A 23,906-nucleotide genomic window follows, 5' to 3' on the forward strand; every position below is an offset into this window, starting at 1 on the left:
AAGTATAAACCCAGTTCCCCTTTTACTTCTTAATCCTGCCCAAGAATTTCATTATATATTACGAGATCTTAAGGATTCATTCACTACTCCTTTTGGAATTCAAACCAAGCATGCCGCAGTTCTCCAGAATTCACTTTAATTTCTCCTCAGTGTTCAGTTATTCTTCAAGGTAGAAATTTTCATGGAATCCTTCTATTAACTCTTGGTTAAGCAATCCCACAACTGTTCTTTAAAGCCTCATAACTGTGGTCTTCTCAGCTCAAGCTTGGGCCTCACTGTATTTGTGCTCAGTGATTTAAAAATCAGAAGCACCATGGTTCCTAATGGTGTCTGTCTCTCTCTCCCCTTCACCTCTGACTCCCCCCTCCTCTCTCTCTGTCCCCTAACTCTCTCCTATCTGTCTCTCCTCTCTTTCTCTCTCCTCTTTCTCTGTTCTCTCCTTCCTCCCTCTCTCTCTCCCCTTCCTCTCCCTCTCCTTCCTCTCTCTCCCTCTCCTTCCTCTTTCCTCTCTCTCCCCCTCCTCTCTCCCCTTCTCTCCCTCCTCTCTCTCTCTTCCCCTCTCTCAAAAACACTTAACTGCTGGCTACCTGCTTCTGTAAGCAAAACACAGATAAATAAACAAATGAACCTTCCTCGCCCCCACAGCCCATTTCTATGGAACATTCAATATTTAGATGTTCCAAATAGAAATGTTAATTAACTATCGTTTATCTTCAAAACAAACCTTTTGATTCTGTGACCCCTATTACTAATTTATATCTCTAATGGAGTTATCAACGCTCTTCTCCAGTCTTGCTGGTCCCACCAAGAACCTCCCTTATTTACAAAGGTGCTTTTAGTTTCTTTGTTCTGGGAACTAGATGAATAATTTAAACCCCTTATGAAGGCAACTTAGACTTCCTGTCCCTACCAAAAAATGGGTCATCCATTGTGTAAATTTTCTCTCTTCTAATTCTGACCTTATTAAATAAACACTTTGAACTGTCGTTACCCTTGGTCTGTTTGAATTGCACTTAGCTCAGAGCTGTTTATCAGTTTCCCAATCAGATGTTTTCATTTATCTTACATTTAACGCTTTAATTCCTAAAACTAAAAGTTAGACCTCGAATAAACATGAATTATGGAATCAGACATTCACAACAATGAAAACTTGTTCATTTTTTCTCAAATCAGTATGCTTTTAAAAATAGTTGTAAAGCATTTTGATTTTCTTTTTGATGTTAACAACTACTCAGTTCTGGTGCTGCTGAGACTGCTGGAGCTGCCGGCTAATCATATTGGCCAGCATCTCTTGAGGGCAGGACTTTCTGCCACTGAGGGGCGGAAGTCCCACTCTTGCCTCCTTAAGGCCACCCACAGCATGTTATTGCTGCAAGGCGGCCTTGTTTAACGTGGGTTGGTTGGCAACTAACATTTCTTGCAGGGGGGAGTGGGGGGAGGTGAGCAGTACCCTCCCAGCACCCCCATATAAGTCAGCCTTCTGTTTTTCAGGTGAAACATTAAGTTGAGCCCCTATCTGCCTGTGCAGGTGAATGTTGAGGGATCTCCTCCCTGGCACTATTTGAAAAACAGGAGTCTTCTCCAAATGTCTTGGTCAATATTCATCCAAAGAAAGAACAAAGAACAAAGAAAAGTACAACACAGGAACAGGCCCTTCAGCCCTTCAAGCCTGCGCCGATCATATTGCCCGTCAACTAAAACATTTTGCACTTCCGGGGTCCGTATCCCTCTATTCCCATTCTATTCATGTATTTGTCAAGCTGCCTCTTAAACACCACTATCGTACCTGCTTCCACCACCTCCTCTGGCAGCGAATTCCAGACACTCACTACCCTCTGTGTAAAACACTTGCCCCACACATCTCCTCTAAAGTTTTCTCCTCTCACCTTAAATCTATGTCCCCTAGTAATTGACTCTTCCACCCTGGGAAAAAGCTTCTGACTATCTACTCTGTCCATGCCGCTCATAATTTTGTAAACTTCTATCAAGTCGCCCCTCAATCTCCGTCTCTCTAGTGAGAACAATCCGAGTTTCTCCAACCTCTCCTCATAGCTAATAACCTCCAGACCAGGCAGCATCCTGGTAAACCTCCTCTGCACCCTCTCCAATGCCTCCATATGTTTCTGGTAATGTGGTGACCAGAATTGCACACAATATTCCAAGTGTGGCCTAACCAAGGTTCTATACAGGTGCAGCATGACTTCCCAGCATTTATACTCAATACCCCTGCTGATGAAGACAAGCATGCCATATGCCTTCCTGACTACCTTATCCACCTGCATTGCCACTTTCAGTGACCTGTGGACCTGTACACCCAGATCCCTCTGCCCATCGATGCACTTAAGGGTTCTGCCATTTACTGTATAATTCCTGCCTGTATTAGACCTTCCGAAATGCATTACCTCGCATTTGTCCGGATTAAACTCCATCTGCCATTTCTCCACCTAGGTCTCCAACTGATCTATATCCCGTTGTATCCTTTGACAATCCTCTTCACTATCTGCAATTCCTCCAACCTTAGTGTCATCTGCAAACTTACTAATTTGTCCAGTTACATTTTCCTCCAAATCATTTACTACAAACAGCAAAGGTCCCAGCACTGATCCCTGCGGAACTCCACTAGTCACAGCTCTCTATTCAGAAAAGCACCCTTCCACTGCTACCCTCTGTCTTCCATGACCAAGCCAATTCTGTATCCATCTTGTCAGCTCACCTCTGATCCCGTGCGACTTTACCTTCTGTACCAGTCTCCCATGAGGGACCTTGTCAAAGGCCTTACTGAAATCCATGTAGATAACACTACACTGCCCTTCCATCGTTGATCATCTTTGTCACTTCCTCGAAAAACTCGATCAAGTTAGTGAGACACGACCTCCCCTTCACAAAATCATGCTGCCTCTCACTAATATGCCCATTTGCTTCCAAATGGTAGTAAATCCTGTCACGAAGAATCTTCTCTAATAATTTCCCTACCACTGACGTAAGGCTCACCGGCCTGTAATTTCCTGGATTATCCCTGCTACCCTTCTTAAACAATGGAACAACATTGGCCATTCTCCAGTCCTCTAGGACCTCACCTGTAGCCAGTGAGGATACAAAGATTTCTGTCAAGGCCCCAGCAATCTCCTCCCTTGCCTCCGTCAGTACTCTGGGGTAGATCCCATCTGGCCCTGGGGAATTATCCACCTTAATATTCTTCAAGACGCCTAACACCTCCTCTTTTTTGATCTCAACATGATCCAGGCTATCTACACACTCTTCCCTAGACAAATCGACCGCTAAGTCCTTCTCTTTGGTGAATACTGATGAAAAGTACTCATTTAGTATCTCTCCCATTTCTTCTGGCTCCACACACAGATTCCCACCTCTGTCCCTGAGTGGGCCCACCCTTTCCCTGGCTACCCTCTTGCTTTTTACATATGTATAAAGGGCCTTGGGATTTTCCTTAATCCTGGTTGCCAATGACTTTTCATGACCCCTTTTAGCCCTCCTGACTCCTTGCTTAAGTTTCTTCCTACTTTCTTTATATTCTCCATGGGCTTCATCTGTTCCCAGCCTTCTAGCCCTTATGAATGTTTCCCTTTTCTTTTTGACTAATCTCACAATATCCTTCGTTATCCAAGGCTCCTGAAACTTGCCATGCTTATCCTTCATCCTAGCAGGAACATGCCGGTCCTGAATTCTTATCAACTTATCCCAAAGCAATACCACCAAAAACAGATTTATCAATCATTTATCACATTGCTATTTGAGGAATCTTATTGTGCACAAACTAACTGCTTACAAAACAACAGTGATTACTCTTCAAAGGTGCTTTGTTGATTGTGAGGTGATTTGGGCAGCCGTGGGATATGAAAGGCATTATTTAAATGTGAGTTTGTATATCTCCAATGATTATTGACACAGTAGGAAAATTGAAAAAGTTACATCTCACTTTGACATCCCCTCTTTCCTGTGCTCATAAACTGTGGTGACAACCTTGGAAATAACATTGTATCTGTCATTTTCTTTTCTGTTCCAGCCACCAGTACGGGCTGAATCTAAAATGGAAGAATCTGAACAGTCCTCTTCTGCTGATCCATCACAGAATCTCTGCTCAGCAACTTCTTTTGATTTTAGTTCCTGCCACCCTTCCTCCTCAGAATGTTGCAACCCATCTGCAGGTATGTAATTTTTACAAAGTATTTCTATAACCAAAATAGGCCATTTAACCCAACAGGTCCAAGTTGGTGTTTATACTCCACACAAACCTCCTCCCACTCTTCTTCATGTAACCCTATCAGTATATCCTTCTATTCCGTTCTCTCTCAAGTGGTTATCTAGCTTCCCCTGAAATGCATTTATGTTATTCACCTCAATCACTCCTTGTGATAGCAAACTCCATATTCTGACCACTTTCTGGGTAAAGAAAATTCTCCTGAATTCCCAATTACATTTATTTGTGACTATATTATATTTTATGGCCCCTAGTACTGGTCTCACCTACATGTGGAAGCATCTTCTCTATGTCAACCTTATCAAACCCTTTCATAATCTAAAAGACCTCTATTAGGTCACTTCTTTGTCTTTGCTTTTCTAGAGTAAAGAACCCCAGCCTGTTCAATCTTTCCTGATAGATATAACCTCTTAATTCTGATATCATCCTTGTAAGTCTTTCTTGTACCTTCTCCTGTGTCTCTATGCCTTTTTTTATAATATGGAGACCAGAACTGTTCACAGTACTGCAAGTGTGGTCTAAGCAAGGTTTTATGCTGTTCTATTTTTCAATTCTATCCCTCCCGAAAAGAGCCCCATTGCTACTTTTAGCAGTTTATGATTCTGTAAGCCCCTGATGCCTCTGTTCCTCCATCCCATTTGAACACTTATTTTCCAAGGGTTATGTGGCCTCCTTACTCCTCCAACCAAAATGTAATAGGTACCATACTATTTCTTTTTATATTCCTTGATAATTCAATTTCGTAGTTTTTCTTTGACTTTCTAATTGTTCTTTAGACTTATTTCCTAACCTTTTCCTATTCTCTTTCATCATCATCTGCTCTGTTATCTATGTACGTAGTGTATACCTTTTCCTTTAGTTTCACTTTTGCCCTTATTTCTTTATTCATTCTTGGTAACTCATTACTGATTAGTTTGATCTTGCTTTTTAGAGGGATGTAATTCTCCTGGATTCTAGTGATCACTGTTGGACAAATGTTTCCCACTGCTGTTCTATTTCTTTGTTTGTTGCTATTTTTTTCCAGTTCACTTTCCCTAATTCCAGCCTCATCCCCTTAAAATCAGCTTTTTCTAATTTTGTACCTTGGTCTGGGTCTTCCTTAAGTCTTTCTCAGTCTTGATATTAAATCTTATTATGTTATGATCACTGTTCCCTGGATATGCCCCTAGGCTTACTTCTCTTATCTGTTCTGGCTCGTTTGCCATTCTTGCCTCCAGTAGTGCTCCTCTTGTTGGGCCTTTTACATAGAGGGTAAGAAAGGAGTCCTGCATACATAAAAAATCCATTCCCTTGAGCCCTTCTGCTACCTCTTTTTTGTTGTTTGTTCTTGGGATGTGAGGGTCACTGGCAAGGTCAGCATTTATTGTCCACCCCAATTGCCCTTGAGAAGGTGGTACTGAGTCGTCTTCTTGAACCGCTGCAGTCCACAGTGCTGTTAGGGAGGGAGTTCCAGGATTTTGACCCAGCGACAGTGAAGGAACGGCAATATATTTCCAAGTCAGGATAGTGAGTGGGTTGGAAGGAACTCGCAGATAGTGTTGTACCCATGTGTCTGCTGCCTTCTCTCTTTTAGGTGGTAGAGGTTGCGGGTTTGAAAGGTGCTGTCAAAGGAGCCTTGGCGAGTTGCTGTAGTGCATGTTGTGGATGGTACATACTGCTGTCACTGTGCATCGGTTGTGGAGGGAATGAATGTTTAAGTTGGATGGGGTGACGATCAAGTGGGCTACTTTGCCATGGATGGTATCAAGCTTCTTGGGTATTGTTGGAGCTGCACTCACCTAGGCAAGTGGAGAGTATTCCGTTACACACCTTGTGCCTTGTAGATGGTGGACAGACTTTGGGGAGATGGGAGGTGGTTTACTCTCTGCAGAATTCCCAGCTCTTGTAGCCACAGTATTTATATGGCTGGCCCAGTTCAATTTCTGGTCAATGGTAAACCCCAGGATTCCAAATTCTGTGATGGTATTGCCACTATCAAAAGGATATGGTTAGATTCTCTCTTGTTTAAGATGGTCAAGACCCAGCACTTGTGTGGCTTTACTTGCTACTTATCAGCCCAAGCCCGAATCTTGTCCAGCTCTTGCTGCATATGGACATTGACTGTTTCAGTATTTGAGGAGTTGTGAAAATGATGCTGAACATTGTGCAATCATCAGCTGACACCCCTACTTTTGACCTTTTGGAGGGAAAGTCATTGATGAAGTAGCTGAAGGTGGTTGGGCCTAGGACACTACCCTGAGAAACTCCAGTGATGCCCTGGGGCTGAGATGATTGACCTCCAACAACCACAACCATCTTTCTTTGTTGAGAACTAGTGGAGAATTTTCTCCTGATTCAGTTTGTCTTCAATTTCACTCGGGCTCCTTGATGCCACACTGGGTCAAATGCTGCCTTGATGACAAGGGCAGTCACTCTCACCTCACCTCCTGAGCTCAGCTCGTTTGTCCTTGTTTGGACCAAGGCTGTAATGAGGCCAGGAGCAGAGTGGCCCCGGTGGAACTCAAACTGGGCATTGGGAAGCACGTTGTTGCTCAGTCAGTGCTGCTTGATAGCACTGTCAACAACATCATCTAACACTTTGCTGATGATTGAGAGTAGACTGATGGGGTGGTAATTGGCCAGGTTGGATTTGCCTTGCTTTTTATATACAGGACATACCTGGGCAATTTTCCACATTGTCGGGTAGATCCCAATGCTGTAGCTGTACTGGAACAGCTGCAGCTAGTTCTAGAGTACAAGTCTTCAGTACTATTTGCTGGGATGTTGTTAGGGCTTATAGCCTTTGCAGTATCCCATGCCTTCAGCTGTATCTAGACATCACGTGGAGTGAATTAAATTTTCTGAAGACTGGCATCTATGATGGTGGGGACCTTAAAAGGAGACCAGGATGGATCATCCACTCGGCACTTGTGGCTGAAGGTGGTCGCAAATGTTTCAGTCTTGTCTTTTTCACGTGCTAGACTTCGCTATCATTCAGGCTATCAATGCATATTCATTATAAGCCCATTGACTCCCATTTTACACCTCTCCAGGCTCTGGAATGTTAGGCGGTAACCTCTGCCCCCGTTTTGTTTCATTATTCTTTGCAGGCTTTCATTTTACTCTTATTTTACTATTGCTTTTGCATTTGGACAGCATCTGTTCACCATTCTCCCATTTACATCTCCTCTATACATTTTTGTTTCTTTACTTGTCCCATTACCACGCCCTTTGGCCTAGCACCATGAGCCCTTCTGTCATTTAGTCTCTCCTCTCTTCTAACCTACCACAGACCTTCCCTTTTGTTCTTTTTCTCATCTTCCTCCCTTTCACTTGCTTAAAACCTACTATATTTCTAACTTTCCCCAGTCCTAATGAAAAGATCATCGACCTGAACCGTTAACTCTGTTTCTCTCTCCACAGATGCTGCCAGACCTGCTGAGTATACCTAGCATTTTCTGTTTTTATTTCTGTTCTTTATGTAGCCATGTTTCAGTTATTTCTGCTACATCTGATTCCTCACTACGGATCATGGCCTCCAGTTCTTCCAGTTTATTTTGGATTCTGAGTGCATTTCTGTACAGGTAGTTTATTTGCAACAAGTTTTGGATTCCTTAGTAAGCCAAAGTTTCCCATTTAGTGAGTCCTTGATCTCAGCTGTCCAGGTGGAACAGGGAAAAACCAAGAAAGACTAATCGCTTCTCTGCAGAGCGGGAGGGTGAGGATTCTGTTCCGTCACTCTCATTCCATCTTGATGCTGCCTTGAGAACGCCATTCAAAGAGGCTTCAGGAAGGTTAGCTGTCTGCTCCTTTACCTGATGAGTGATGCATGCAGAACTATCAGTATTGTTAGGATTTTAGGAATAGCCTTTATGATTGGTAAGAGATCATTTGCAATTTCTGAAAAGAAAATCAATAAGCACAGCTCCACACGTTTCAATAACTACTTTAGAATAGATTGAATTTTAAGCCAAAATTGTGATTGCAACCCCAAAGAGGAGGCTAAGAAGGAAGAGAAAAAGTAAATTAAATCTGAAAGCTGACTGCCTGTTGTTGTGCTTGGGGAGCAGCCCTGTGCAAAGCCTGTGGAATCTGGCTTGTAGGGCTGAGTGCACTTGATGTTAAACTCCACAGTAGATTTTGTTGAAACGATGCTACAAGCCCCATTAAAAGTTATGTAAGCTCTAATGGGCAACATGATGAATTCCATGTGATCTGCAGTATGGCTGCTTAGTCACGGAGCATTTGTATAAACCAGTGACTGGGCCGAACAAATGATGCAGAGCTCCTTCACTTAAAGCTAGTGGCCTGATTGGTGAGACTTGTATTTTTCTTGCTGTTTTTGATTTTCCAAACAGAACTTTGTGCATTTATTTCTTTCTGTCACTTGCTGTTGTTCTTGTACAGTTCAGCACTCCTTTGGTACTCAGGTCCCACAGCGGCATTCTTGTTGCCATTATTTAGCCCCTGCAGTTGCAAAAACAGTACTTAGCACACCCATTCCATCAGGCATAACCATGGCTGTCCTGAAATTGGAGAAAGAGAAAGTTCTGCAGAGGGAGGAAAGGCATCAAGTGCTTGCATTTCAGGTGCCTAACATCATCTGCAGGTAGCCCAGGAATATAATCTAATCTAGTTACAACTGCATGGGCTGAATTTTACGCTGATCAGGTGGCCGCGCGCCTGACCTGATTGGGCATGAAATTGCGTAAGATGACGTTGGGCATGTGTCCTGACATCATCCAGCACTTGTGCAATATTTCGGTTGGCAGGCATATGCGGATGTCTGAGCCGTGCCCGCCATCAATTAAAAGGCCGCTTAAGGCCATTAAAAAGACAACTGACCAAGATTTCACGTTGCCCGTGCAACGAGCGCGTAGTCGCATGGGCAAAACGGGCAGGCGGCCAGCCGCCAATTTGCAAAACCTCATCCACAGGCAGGATAAAAAGGGTCAGCAGCATTGTCAATCTGAGTAGTGAGGAGTTTGGTAGATAGTTTGCTGCTGGTGACTTATTGGTACATGGCAGCTTCATCTCTGTTCGGGGCTTCATTGTTAGCATTTCTAGGACACATGTGGCCATCAAGGCGCCAGCGGGTGAGCCCAGTGCCTTCATCAACAGGAAGGGATTCCACTCCATGAACGTACAGATAGTGTGTCACCACAGGATGCAGATTCTACAAGTCTGTGCAAGGTACCCAGGCAGCTCCCATGACACTTACACCCTCAGACACTCCCAGGTGCCGGGGCTCTTCAGTGCTCCAGCCCGGCTGGATGGATGGCTGCTGGGTGACAAGGGCTATCCATTGAAGAGGTGGCTCATGATGGTGTCTCCAAGGACCCTGGAGGATTTTGACAGTGTGGACCCTTCCAGGTATCAGACAGCCTTCTGTTACCCTGGGAATGGGGATTGTGGTCTCCGCTGGAGGCACCTCCTCTGAGGAGGAAGAGAGGGGCTGAAGGGAGAGGAGACCAGGTGTCCCAATGCAGCCTCCAGGGGAGGGACCTGTGGGAGGAGAGACACAGGCACAAGGTGTGCTGGGCCAGCAGGAAGTCCAAAGCAGAAGGGGCCGCAGAAGATGCCACTATCCTGCTACCAGGGTTCACAGGCAGCGATGCAGTTACCTCAATATGTCCAAGGTGCAATGCCGAAGGAAGCCCCACATCTCGAGGGAGACTGTCACCTCCATTTGCCAGATGATCAGGCCTGAGATCAGCTCCGACTGTGTGGGTGGACAGTGACTCTGAAGGTCACAGTGGCCCTCAATTTCTATACCTCCAGCTCTTTCCAGGGGTCAGTGGGGGATCTGTGTGGAGTTTCCCAATCAGCTGTCCACAGTTGTGTCAAGCTGGTGACAGACGCTCTGTTCAGGCAGGTACTGACCTTTATTCTTTACCATACAGACCAGGCCAGCCAGGCTGAGTGAGCCAGAAGCTTTGCAGCGATTGCTGGGTTTCCCTCCGTATCCATGGTGCTATAGACTGTACACATGTGGCCATCAAGGCACCAGCGGGTGAGCCCGGTGCCTTCGTCAACAGGAAGGGATTCCACTCCATGAACGTACAGATAGGTGTGACCACAGGATGCAGATTCTGCAAGTCTGTGCAAGGTACCCAGGCAGCTCCCATGACGCCTACATCCTGAGACACTCCCAGGTGCCGGGGCTCTTCAGTGCTCCAGCCCGGCTGGATGGATGGCTGCTGGGTGACAAGGGCTATCCATTGAAGAGGTGGCTCATGATGCCTCTCCACCATCCAAGAACAGAGGCAGAGCAGCGTTATAACAGGAGTCATGGCTCCACAAGGGCTGTGCTAGAGAGGACTATTTGTCTTCTGAAGATGCGCTTCCGATGCCTGGGCTGTTCAGGGGGAGCACTACAAAACCCCCCAGAGCGGATATCACTGATAGTGGTTGCATGTTGCGCTCTCCACAATCTGGCACTGGCAAGGGGGGACCCACTGGAGGAAGAGGATCTTGAGGCAGCTCCACAGGCCCCAGAGGATGAACCCAGTAGTGAGTCAGAAGAGGAGCCTGGTGAGGAGAACGCTGAGGGTGTGGAGGGAGACCTCTGTAATCTTCAGGGAGGCAGGGACACCAGGGATGCCTTGATCCAACACTCCTTCAGCTAGGCTGCCAAATAAGTGCTTACGACCCCATGTCAGGGCTACCACCTCCATCCCAGATGTCTGAAATGGCCCTGTCATGTGAACCCAAAGAACACTCAGTGTCTGTGCAATTAAGTTTTGAGACACTCATGTCCAGCATTACACACTGGCGTACCCTGCACCAGAAATAAAAGGTGAAGCATACTCAGGCCATCACAACAAAGCAAATGTAATGTTATTGTCACATTCAAATCACATTGAAATGACCATTACTGGAGTTAATGTCCACACCAGTAGACATATAAACCAAATATAACTGAACAGAAAATCACCCGTGATCTGCCCCTCTTGTGCTCAAGGTGCCTTAAACTTAAGTTTGCGATTGCTACATCTTGGTGCCCCCCCCCCCCCCCACTCGCTGGCAGCGGCATTGGAGACAGCTGCTGACTGTGTCCTGTTGGCCTTGATGACCTTGGTGGGCGTCCTCTGGCCAGTGGAGCCTGTGCTGGCCCCACCTGGGAGGGAGCAGCCAGTGCCATGGCTGGTATCTCCCCAGTCATCACAGCCTCATCAGATGCCATGGTCACTGGCAGAGGAGCTGCTGCCCTTGTCCGGAGTGCCCTGAGAGGAACCTGCAGAGACGCCAGGCAGCTCGTGCACCAACGTGAGGTCGCTGTGGACCTCCCTGCTCACCATTGATGGACAGGCACCTAGCTGGGATACTGGGTGCCTCATCCATCTCCCACACTAACACTGACCAGCTGAGGTCAGTGCCTGTGTGAGGGCTGCAGGTCTGAGCACAACCCCAGGAACCCCTGATTCTGTTCCTGAAGCTGTCTCTCCATGAGAGTCGCCACTCTCTCAGTGGAGGAGCCAGTGCACTCGGCCATGAGGGTTATTGCAGTGCTCACACTCCACATGGACTCCTGCACAACAGAGACCATGGCACGCAGACCCTCATGGATCTCCGCTAGATCCTCCCACACATCCTGCTGAACGTCCAGCATCTGATGCCTAATGGATGACCCAGAGGCTTATCATCTGCCTTCCACCCTACATCGTCCTGGTCTCCAGCAGTCCTGAGTACTCTCTGCCTCCACCTGCACCTCAGGCAAGTGTGAAGTGCCCTCACCGCTGTGCACCGATAATGTAGCCAATGATCCAACACCCACCAAGGTGCTGGTATCCATACTGGTGCCTGTTTCAGAGAACGGTTGTGACACAGGTGCAGATGAAGCCCATCGGTCCTCTAGCGTCAGGGGCGACCCTTTGGGGTCCTGAGAATGAGTGCGTGGTGGCGAATCTAAGGGAGAACAAGGACATGTCATTAGTTAAAGTCATCACACTGTCACTATGCATGTCAGGCACCCTGTTGAGACAATGGAGATCTCCATCTTGGTGCCCTCGTCTTTCAATGATCAATGGGGACTCCAGGTTTGCATGGGGAGCATGCCGGCTCTCCAGCTCCAGGGCGTCCTGCTCGAACCTGATCAGCAGCAGCAGGATGGATGGGCCTCCACCTGTCTGTGACCTCTCCAATTGGTTATGGCTTGTCTTCTCCCAAAAGGACAGAGGAGCATTGATGAGTCCACTCTCTACCTGCAGCACCATTACAGCCTGGCCGACCCCAGCTGAGGAACACCTTGCAGGGCACATCTGAGTTATGGCCCTTGAGCCGCAAGGCATTCAGTCCAAGCAGCCAGGTCTCACCCCCTTGGCCAGCTCCGGCACCATTGACAGTTGGCACTCAGACTCTAACACCCCTGAGCTCCATGGGGGAACAGCCAGACCTTAACACTTCACCACAATGTTCCATGCCAACATGGTACACAGGTTATTGAACCTCTTGCAGAACTGCCAGCGCCCTGAGCAGTCTCTGCTGTTGGGGACAAAAGAGCTGAACTCCAGAGGTGAGGTGAGAGTGACTGCCCTTGACATCAAGGCAGCATTTGACCGAATGTGGTATCAAGGAGCCCTAGCAAAACTGGGAGTCATGGGGCAAACTCTGCTGGTTGGAGTCATACCTAGCACAAAGGAAGATAGTTGTGTTTGTTGGAGGTCAATCATCTCAGCTCCAGGACATCACTGCAGGAGTTCCTCAGGGTAGTGTCCTCGGCCCAACCATCTTCAGCTGCTTCATCAATGACCTTCCTTCCATCATAAGGTCAGGAGTGGGGATGCTCGCAGATGATTGCATAATGTTCAGCACCATTCGCGACTCCTCAGATACTGAAGCAGTCCATGTCCAAATGCAGCAAGACCTGGACAATATCCAGGCTTGGGCTGACAAGTGGCAAGTAACATTCATGCCACACAAGTGCCAAGCAATGACCATCTCCAAAAAGAGAGATTCTAACCATTCATCCCTTGATATTCAATGGCATTACCATCACTGAATCCCCCACTATCAAAGTCCTTGGGGTTACCATTGACCAGAAACTGAACTGGACTAGCCATATAAATACAGTGGCTACAAGAGCAGGTCAGAGACTATGAATCCTGCAGCGAGTAACTCACCTCCTGACTCCCCAAAGCCTGTCCACCATCTACAAGGCACAAGTCAGGAGTGTAATGGAATACTCCCCACTTGCCTGGATGAGTGCAGCTCCAGCAATACTCAAGAAGCTTAACACCATCCAGGACAAAGCAGCCAGCTTGATTGGCACCCCTTCCACAAACATTCACTCCCTCCACCACTGACAAACAGTAGCAGCAGTGTGTACCATCTACAAGATGCACTGAAGAAACTCACCAAGGTTCCTTAGGCAGCACCTTACAAACCCACGACCACTACCATCTAGAAAGACAAAGGCAGCAGATGGATGGAAACATCATCATCTGGAAGTTCCCCTCCAAGTCACTCACTATCCTGACTTGGAAATATATCGCCGTTCCTTCACTGTCACTGGGTCAAAATCCTGGAACTCTCTCCCTAACAGCGCTGTGGCTGTACCGACACTACATGGACTGCAGTGGTTCAAGAATGTGACTCACCACCACCTTCTCAGGGGCAGTTAGGATGGGCAATAAATGCTGGGCCCAGCCAGCGACGCCCAGATTGCATGAATGAATCACACAAAAGAAGCTCATCTCAGGGTCAAATGCATCACCAAAGTTGCGAATGGCTTAGCTCAGATTCAGACAGTTGCCAGGGATGAAAACTGTGGTCAAGGAATGGAGTTTGTGGTGTGGACCAAAAACTATGGCTGTAGACAACAAATTTAACTCTTCTACTTTGTTGTATTAGATCTTTCATCATTAATTGTTACCAACCATGCATTTTATATCACAAAATTATGTTTATTTTTGGAGTAGTTGGAAGATAAAGGCGAATGCAACATTTTCTTTGTTTCTGTGAGGTTACTTAACATCCTAATAAGGTGCCATGTCTTTGAACTGTTGCCATGAATTTGACATGTTTTGCAACCATGTAAATATGGTAGAAACACTCCATACTGAAGTGGGCTGTTAACTGTATTTCATGCAGATATATCAGGGCTGTTGCAATAGATTATCAAAGATTATGATCTATTGTCTTTTACCCTCTGCTCTGCACAGGTGTGTCAGCGTTAACAGAAGCAGAGTTCTCCAACATATTTGGGTTATTTAATGACTTTGGAAGTTCCAGGCAGCTTGAAGATTTCCCCATGCTGCCTCATTTAGCTGACCTGGTCAGTTACAGCATACAGAAAGTCGTTAGCTTTGCAAAGGCCATCCCTGGATTCAGGTACGTTATTTAATATAAGGGGTTCCACTTGATCATTAATACAGTAAAATTTACCTGTGACTGCTGAATCTGAAGTCAAGGGACCAAGGAGAGCCATCTGTAACCAATGTTTAGTTAAGAATGTCTGGTGTTGCTTGCCTAGTTGGGCCAGGCAAGAATGCTATGCCATTATGCTAAGGAAACCTATAACAAAGCATTATATTCTCACTATCCTTTCTGAAATCCATTATTGGACCAGTTTATCGACACAAGTCACAAATTTTGTGGCAAATCCAAGCCACAGAATATGAACGTAAGCAGAAAAAAAATGGCACATACCTGCATTCAGTGTTTTATATTTCCACTACAGGTGTAAGAACTCCTTCAGTAGAACTGGATTGCCTCATTTTGCATGCTTGGCTAGGAGTCCAGACTCATCAAATGATTATCTCAGCAGGGGGTTCTGTTTTGACAACTGGAGAAAACTGTCGACTTTGTTTGATTGAAATCTTTAAGTGGTTATAATAAGTTGTTCATTCTGTGGTCACTTTTGTCAATGTCTCAATGTTTATTTGCACAGGATTAAGAGGTGTGAAGTGTTTGAAGCCTCCGTTATTAACACTTTTATAAAATTGTAGGAACAGGAGTTTTTTTCAAAAGAAGATTTGTGAGTTGGTGTCTTTTTCCTGAGCTGTTCCATGCATGCCATTGGTATTATATGGCTGATAGGTTCTGTACATAGTTTATATAGGATGAATGGGCATAGTTTATACAGGGTGAATGGGCATGCAAGGGTCATGAGTTGGTATGGAGAATATAAGGGACAGTGGGAGTGGGTGGGTGGGGCACGAGTTGGCATGGAGGTGGCATGGGGACTGAGTGAGGGCTAGAGAGCCTAACAGCCTTTAATACAACTGGGACGAAGTCCCCAAAAACCTAGGCAGGTCTTATAACCACCCCGCTTCGGCAATCAGCTGCCCCTGTGGCTGCCTACGCTCTGCTTCCGGGGTAGGTGGGCCCAACTCTTTCCCGCACCCACCCCATCCAGAACAAAGATCACAACATTCAGGGGCCTTTCCACCAAGACGGTTTCAGTGAGTTTGGAAATTTCGAGCTGCCCACCTCAATAGCGAAAATCCAACCCACTGAATTATGGTGATGATTTTCTACATAACAAACACCACTGTAATTGTCATCTTGCTGAATTATTTCAAAAGCTTTGTTGTGTCTCAGCTGTGGCTCAGTTGATAGCACACTCACCTCTGAATCACTGGGTTCTGGGTTTAGGTCCCACTTGAGCAGCAAAATCAAGGCTGACACTCCAATGCAGTACCGATCGAGCATTGCGCTGTCAGACATGCAATCTTTCGAATGAGACATAAACCCAGGTCCCATCTGCCTGCTCGGGCAGATGTAAAAGAACTTATTGCACTGTATTGAAGAAGAGCAGGGGAGTTCTCTCTGGTATCCTGGGCAATATTTATCCCTCAATCAACATCACAAAAAACAGATTATCTGGTCATTATCACATTGTTCTTTATGGGAGTTTGCTGTGCCTAAATGTGCTGCCACATTTCCTGCATTACAACAGTGACTACACTTCAAAAAGTACCTCATTGGCTTGCACTTTGAGGCATTCGGTGGTCACAAAAAGCGCTAAATAAATGCAAGCCTTTCTTTTTCTTTCTTTGAATATAATGAGCTGCCAGGGAATTGTCAGGTGAGAATTGATGAGCATGTTGGATCAGCAAATGCTTTTCACATTTCTTTTATTAAATATTAGTTAAGCTGAGTTAGTTTAGCATTCCTGCCTTTGAGTCAGAAGGTTGATGGGCCTAAGCCCCACTCAAGACTTGAATACGTAACTTAGTCTGATCCTTCATTGCAATACTCAGGGAGTGCTGTTTGCTGTTTGCCACTCCTCCAAGTTTGCTATCATCCGCAAATTTTGCAATTTTGCTCTGTATTCCAGTATCCAAGTCATATATTTCAGAAAGAACAGTGGTCCTAGCACTGAACCCCATGACACTATTGAAAAAGAGAACAGGAGTTCTCCAATATGCCCTAGTCAACATGCTTCCCAAAACCAGCACCATCCAAAGCAGATTTATTGGTCATTCGTCTCATTTTCTATTTTTGTGTCTTACCTGTGAGTAAATTGGCTGCCACCCCTGCCTACTTCATTGATAGTGAAGCACTTTGGAAAGTCAAAAAGTGCTGACGAACTGCAATTTATTTATTTCTTCCATTTCTGGAACTTGGTTCAACTCCAGCCTTAATCAGTGAGATGAAGCTCTCCTCTGTACTGATTACCTTACACTCTGGAATTATCGTGGGCCTTTTTGCTATTAATGGCCTCTATTCCATTTCCTATCTTCCCTCATCTCTAATGTCAACAGTTGATTTCTTTTGTCTTCAAAATCTTCCTTCCATTGCACCTTGAACCCTGTAGTTTCTCACCAGCTCTCCAGCTCTCATCCTCTCCATGAAATCCAGCTCCTGCCCGCCTTGACTCCTTGCCAGTCCAACCCTTAATCACTCAGTTACCTCTGCTTGAATGCATGATTGCTGACACTCTTTCTAAATGCATTGATGCCCTTTTCAAAATTGCCTTTATAACCCCTCTTTAAGAAGTCCACCCTTTCCAACTACTACCCTAACCTTTTCACCTTTAAGGTATTCAAATACTGTAAGCTAGCTCTGTGCTCACCTGTCCTATCACTGCCAGTTACAATTCTTGCAGTCTAGTTTCAGTTCCACACCCACTTTACCAAGACCACTCTGGACAGGGTCACCAATGACATCCTCTGTGACAATAAACTTAGTGCATTATTCCTTCTTGTTTTTACCCAACTCCTCCACAGCCTTCAACATGTTTGACTGCTCCACCCTTTTTTGCCCGCTCTCCTCTGTACTCAATCCTATCTCTGCAGCCTTCTGCAGCTCTAATTTCCAGATCAGATCTACCACTCTTCGCAATCTTATCTACTGTGTCTTTACAATACCATTGGTACCTGAGCAACTGACAACATCATTTTCAAAAGTCTCCTTAAAGTCTATCAATTAAAACAAGTCATAGGTCACCTCTCCTAACTCATGCTTGGTGTCCATTCTTCTTGCCTTTTGAGTTGTGTATTTGAATGTTATGCTGCTTTAAAGGCGCTATGCAGTGTAAGTTGCTGTTTTATGAGCCTAACATGGAATAAGTGTGGCCTCTCTTAACTCAGTTTCCACTGGGTGCTGGTCAGTATGCATGCAATTTAGCAATAACAGATCCCCAAAGTGACTAATGTAAAAAAGATCACCTCTTTGCAGTGAAGTGTATGATTCTGATGTTGATAAGGTACGGCAAAGTAGAGGCGACTGACTATATTTGAACTGACATTGAAATGAGAAGGATCTGTTGATGATTCCACCACCTCAATGAGCAAAACAATTCCTCACTCCTTTTTTAAAAAAACGCCAACATTGGACATATATGTTAATAGATCACAATCTGTTCACTGGACGCAATCACATTTTTGCAAATGATCATTACTTGCTCAATTGTTTAGAATTATACTTGGCACAGAGCACCAAATGAGCGCAAGAATCAGCTGCTATTTGCTGCATAAGTGATGATTGCAAGGAAGCTAACTTAAAATCCACATTTTTCCTGAATTTGCAAAAGCTGACTGCAAAATTCCCAACTTCTAACTTTGCTTTACTGCCACTATAAGCTATAATGACCGTGAAAGAGCAGTCAAAAAAAACAAGATAATTTGTGTCATGTCCAGCTCAAGCTCTCCTTTTCCCTTCTCTTCCATCATTTAAATGGTTTTATAAGCACTAATTGAGCTCTTTTATAACTCTGTAAAACTGAGCAAATAGTTTTTTTTTCAATTTACTTCCTCTGCTAAGGGCAGTGAATTTTGCTGGGGTTCAGTATTGCTGCCACTGGTAGCTCTTCAGCTCCTCACTGAATTGAACATTGTTCATGCGTGATCCTAGACAGCAAGTAATACAAAATTAATTGACTGTGGCAATGTCATGGCCAAGCCTGATTGTGGTCCCCCCGCTATTCCCACACGCTTTCCAGCAGTAGGACTCAGATTGATTTTTCTCCTCTGTAGTCCATGGGCACTGAGGCTAATTATACCACCCCCAACTGCTGCCCCAGCTGAAATGAGCCAGCTCAACACAAGAGCTGACATTGGGCCTTGCTGTTCTGTATGGCTCTGTGCCACACCACAAGTTCATTTCAACTTTATATATGCATTAAGCTTGTTATTTTTGTATATATGTTTCTGGTTAGCAAATCATTGTTGCAGAATGAAATGAGCTAAGAAAAGAGGTGCTGGTGTTGTGGTAATGCTGAACAGTAAGTAACCCACACAATTGGGTGGAATTTCAGGTTTGAATGCCACCCCTCCACTTCCCAAGCTCTACTATTCCAGCTCTGGGCTGCACCACTTAGAGACCACACCATTTCTCTAAAAGGGGTGCAGGGGTTGGGGTGGGGGAGACAGAAAATTAAATAGAAACTATCCAAACAAGAAGGACACTGACAAAAGAAACAGAATGGCCACCGGCCTTAAGTGACAGAGATGTGGGACCTAATGATGGAGAAACGCACTGGGGATGTATGCCCATCACTGGATAAATTTCAATAAAAATTAACTTACAACAGGAGTGCTGATGCGGAAATATTTACTAAGGAGAAAACTTCTTCAATCTGCAGGGAGTTGTCTGCGGATGACCAAATTTCCCTTCTGAAATCAAGTGCAATTGAAATCATTATGCTACGATCAAACCAGTCCTTCACATTGGAGGATATGTCCTGGAACTGTGGAAATGATGAATTCAAATATAACCTAAGTGACATCACCAAAGGTAAGCAGTTAAAGGCAACAAAACCATATTCATGCTGCATCCTCCGCATAAAGTGCAATCTAGCTTTACAGATTCTGGGAAAACCCCATGCTGAGAACTCACAATGACATTGTCGATGCACAGTGCCACCCATGGGCTCCTCCCATGTTGGGTAAAGACTGAGGACTTGCGCCTTTGTGCTAGTTCACTTCTCCCTAGCTAAGCGTTATGCGCAACTGGCATTTAGCCTTTCATTGTCAGAATTTTAATGCAAAATTTCCAGTCTTTTACAGAAGTAGGTTAAATTATTCAAACAGAATATCAACTGTTTTCTGTTAATTTGATCTGGCCTGTCTTGTTTTTTTCTGTTCCTAAAAAGAGTCATATTGGACTCGAAATGTTAACTCTGTTTCTCTCCCTGCAGATTCTGCCAGTCCTGCTGGGTTTTCCAGCACTTAGTTTTTATTTCAGATTTCCAGCATCCGCAGTATTTTGCTTTTGTTTTTCCTGTCGCTGTTCGAGATTTCCCAGGAGCCAGTTGGCACTAGGTTACAAAGCTTCAGAAAATTAGTTGTCCTTATCAATACAGATGTTATGAATCCTGATTCCCAGCATTAATGGCTGCTGGCTGTGAAAGTCTTCGACCACAAACCTCCTACACTTGCACTAATGGCAGAATCTTTTCTGTGGCTCCACCCAGTGGCACCAGGCCCCCACTTGGATCCTCCAGCCTGAGTGAGACTGGGGACAAGTTCTTAGGCATGCTTCTGGGTGTTACTCTAATTGGACAACCACCTCCCCCCACCCTCAGCCCACCCCCCCTCTCCCCCACAACCCCCCCCCCCCCCGCCAATTCCGTGAATTGAATCTTACTTATACTTAATATTGGCATAGCCATTTCTTATCATGTACAATGCAAAGGGATGGAAACCTGACATAATTGGTTTACAGAATCACAGAATTGTTACAGCATAGAAGGAGGCCATTAGGCTCATCGTCTGTGCCAGTTCTCAGAAGGAACAATTCACCTAGTGCCATTCCCTGCCTTCTTCCCATAACCCTGCACATTCTTCCTTTTCAGAAAATAATCCAATTCCCTCTTGAACGCTTCAGTTGAACCTGCCTCCACCACACTCAGGCAGTCCTTTATTACAGATCCCAATCACTTGCTGTGTGAAAAAGTTTCTCCTCATGTCTCCGTTGCTTCTTTTGCCGATTACCTTCAATCTGTGCCCTCTTGTTCTCGATCCTTCCACCAATGGGAACAGTTTCTCCCTATCTATTGTCCAGACCCCTCATAATTTTGAATATCTCTATCAAATCTCTTCTCAAGCTTCTCTTCTTCAAGAACAGCCCCAACTTCTCCAATCTAGCTATGTAACTGAAGTAAAGGTTTAAGACTGTTCTTCCTGAGTGTTCCCTGGACATGGAAGAGAGGAAAACCAACCGTGTGCACTTTAGGCCACATGGTAATACCAGTGACCAAACTTGTGATTTGTACAGGGAAATTTTTCCTCTGATCATAGCGAGATCATAAATCAGTTCTAAAAGATTGATGGCGGGATTTTCTGCACCTGCCCGCCACCGCGATGAGTCTCTGATTGCACTAAAAGTAGCAATAGGGGAATCTCTCCCCAGAGAGGGCAAGTATAAGTGGCAAAAACATGCTTGCATTAGCAGAAAAATGGCAATGCAAAAATGAAAATTTTTCACTCTGCAGATTTTGCCCCATCTACATTATAGGGTATGCATGGTACACCCTTTAGCATTGCTCCATGAAATTCATTGCCTGCAAAATAAAAGCCACTATTGTTGGACCAGCATGTCTGCTAAAGGCTTTAAATACTGTGCAAAATGCAATAGCAAATTCATAATCACTGATGCTTATAATCATGTTGGAAATGCTTGTCCCCTAAAAGCAATCTTACAACTTGCCAGTTTGTCTTGGGCTCCTAAAAGGTGCTTATACAAAATGAATGCGGTTTTCTGCATTATTCAGTAAGCCTAAGAAATTCAGCCATGCTGAGTTGGCCATTGCATGTTCATGAGCAAATGTCAGTGCAGAGGAAATGCTAGTACAGGCCTTTATCAGACTCTCATGTGTTCCTTGGCACCGAATTCTATGGCCTGAATTTTCCCGTCAGCGATTTGGGGCGGGGCCCACTCGCCGACAGGAAAATGACGCGGGATGATGTCAGGAGGAACCCCCAACGTCATCCCAGTCCCTTTAAATATTCAGGAAGGCGAGCATACAGTGAAATGAGCTGTCCAACCGCCGACCTGTCACAGCTGATTGAGGCCATTGACAGGATCATTAAGGTAGTTAAAGGCCCTGCCTGTCCAACCTTAAGGCTGGCGGGTAGGCCAGGAGCCCCAGCGGCTTCTGATAAAGCATCAAACCTCATTCACTGGCAGGATGAGGTTTCATGTCCGCTTTAAAAATGTTTAATAAATTTTATGTGATATTTATTAACACGTCCCATCTCGTGTGACACTGTCACATGATGGGGACGTGTTAATAATGTTTTTATTTTTCTATTTCTAAAATTTCAAACACTGTCACTGATCTCCCTGAGACAGCACTTAGTCTCGGAGCAGTGCGCTCTTTCGCACGCATGAGTGAAAGAGCGCACTTTGACAGATGGGGAATCCCCACCCCACACAAGGAGCGCATAGCGTTTCCCGTTGGGAAGGCCGCTGGGCGGGCCTTAATTGGCCCACCCACTCAAAATGGCGGCGGGGCCCATTTTGGCGGCGGAGTTCAGCTGCCTGCCCACCGCCGAGCTGGTGGGGCCCACCCACCAACCAAGGGCAATGTAAATCAAGGACAGATTACACCAATCTTCCCAAGTAACATGGGAGTATGTTCCATAACATAACTCCCACTCCTCCACCTCAGGCAGGAACTGCTCATCTTGAAAGTCACTTGGGACAGTACTTCTGAGTCAATCCAGTTTTACTGATCTGCACTGGGTACACTGCATGATAATCAAACAAAGCATGAATATCACCCTGAGGGAAAACCACAATCAAAGAAAATACCATAAACTGGAACTGGCTCTGTACTCCTACTCTCCAAGCATTGTAGGGGCTGTGTAACCCATTCTCCTTGAGTGGATATGACTGTATCTGTGCCATTTTCATTGGAAGGTCCTTCTGCGATATCCACGTATTCCTATGGAGAAGGGTATTGAGAAAACTGGGGCAAATATGACACAGTGTGTATTGCATACTGATTCAATTCCTCAAACACACAGTAAGAAACATGATTCTAAGCACAGGGAAGTAGATGAGACACCCAACTGAGTTTGGCCAACCCTGTGTATCTGCAGGCAATTGTCAACAGGATTTTCCTGAGGAGGATAATGACTGCTTAAAGTTTCATTTTTAGGCCAAGCTGCAAATATGCAAGCGCTTAATCAAAAAGTTGCTCAAGCCCTCGGGTATTGGTACCAGAGGTCCCTATCGCCAGATTGAAACCTTTCCTCCAGATATTACATAGAACATAGTATTACTGTTCATGGGATTAGTCATGGCTGCATATCTTAATTTGGGTAGGCAACATAGCAATAGGTGTTCTTACTTGTCTCACTGTTCATTCACATGAGCAAGAAATCTACCAAGAGTTAGTTTAGGACATCTTCAGGCATTGAACATCTATAGATGAACCTGTTTACCTTGACAGACAACAACCAGCTCCTGTGTTTGTGCTATAATATGCTGGCTGTGTGAGATTGGATGCTGAACGATCTTTCCTTTTCTTAAACACAGGGACTTAGGTATTAACTTCCTTTTTCCCCACACCACCACACCCCCCCACCCCCCGCCCCACTGTACCCACAAGTAGTTAAAAGGCTACAGGAGATAGAGCAGAAGTAATTCCATTATCAGCCCTGCAAACTAATTTCCAAAATCATGATAATAATTAGAGGAAGGATCTCAAGGCCTTGCAAGATATCTCCCTTCTGTATCTGATCTCAGAGGCATTCCGATTCATGGACTGATTATTGAAAGATACAACTATCATTGAAACCATCTGGTTCACTAATGTTCCTCGGAGGAGGAAACCTGCCATCCTTACCTAGTCTGGCTTACATGTGACTCCAGGCCCACGGAAATGTGGTTGATTCTTAAATGATGACCTGAATGCTGAAATGTTCTAGCAAGACACTCAGTTGTATCCAAAAGCTACAAAGTAGAATAAAAGGAACGAAACTGAATGGACCACACGGCATCAACCAGAAACGACAACGGCAAACTCAGCCCTTTTGACCGTGCAAAACATTTGGGGCTTGTGCCAAATTTGGGAGCACTGTCTCACAGACTAGTCAAGCAACAGCCTGACATAGTCATACTCACAGAATCAGACCTTACAAATAATGTCCCAGACACCACTATCACCATCCCTGGTAGCAGAACAGCGATATGCCATCAGGAGGGAGTTGCCCTGGGAATCCTCGACATCAACTCTGAACCCCATGAAGTCTCACGACATCAGATCAAAGATGAGCAAAGAAACCTCCTGCTGATTACCATGTACCGCCCTCCC

General features: G+C 45.2%; 1 protein-coding gene across 1 annotated transcript in view; it reads left to right on the plus strand.

Moving 5' to 3' along the window:
* LOC121273195 (vitamin D3 receptor B-like) overlaps positions 1-23,906 on the plus strand; it is a 242,994-nt gene that overhangs the window by 200,914 nt on the left and 18,174 nt on the right. The window contains exons 8-10 of the mRNA XM_041180186.1: positions 4,022-4,163; positions 14,359-14,527; positions 19,227-19,378. Of these exons, the coding sequence (XP_041036120.1) occupies positions 4,022-4,163; positions 14,359-14,527; positions 19,227-19,378 (463 nt within the window). The remainder of the gene's footprint in view (positions 1-4,021; positions 4,164-14,358; positions 14,528-19,226; positions 19,379-23,906) is intronic.

This window comes from Carcharodon carcharias, chromosome X, assembly GCF_017639515.1.
Source record: "Carcharodon carcharias isolate sCarCar2 chromosome X, sCarCar2.pri, whole genome shotgun sequence".
Taxonomy (NCBI): domain Eukaryota; kingdom Metazoa; phylum Chordata; class Chondrichthyes; order Lamniformes; family Lamnidae; genus Carcharodon; species Carcharodon carcharias.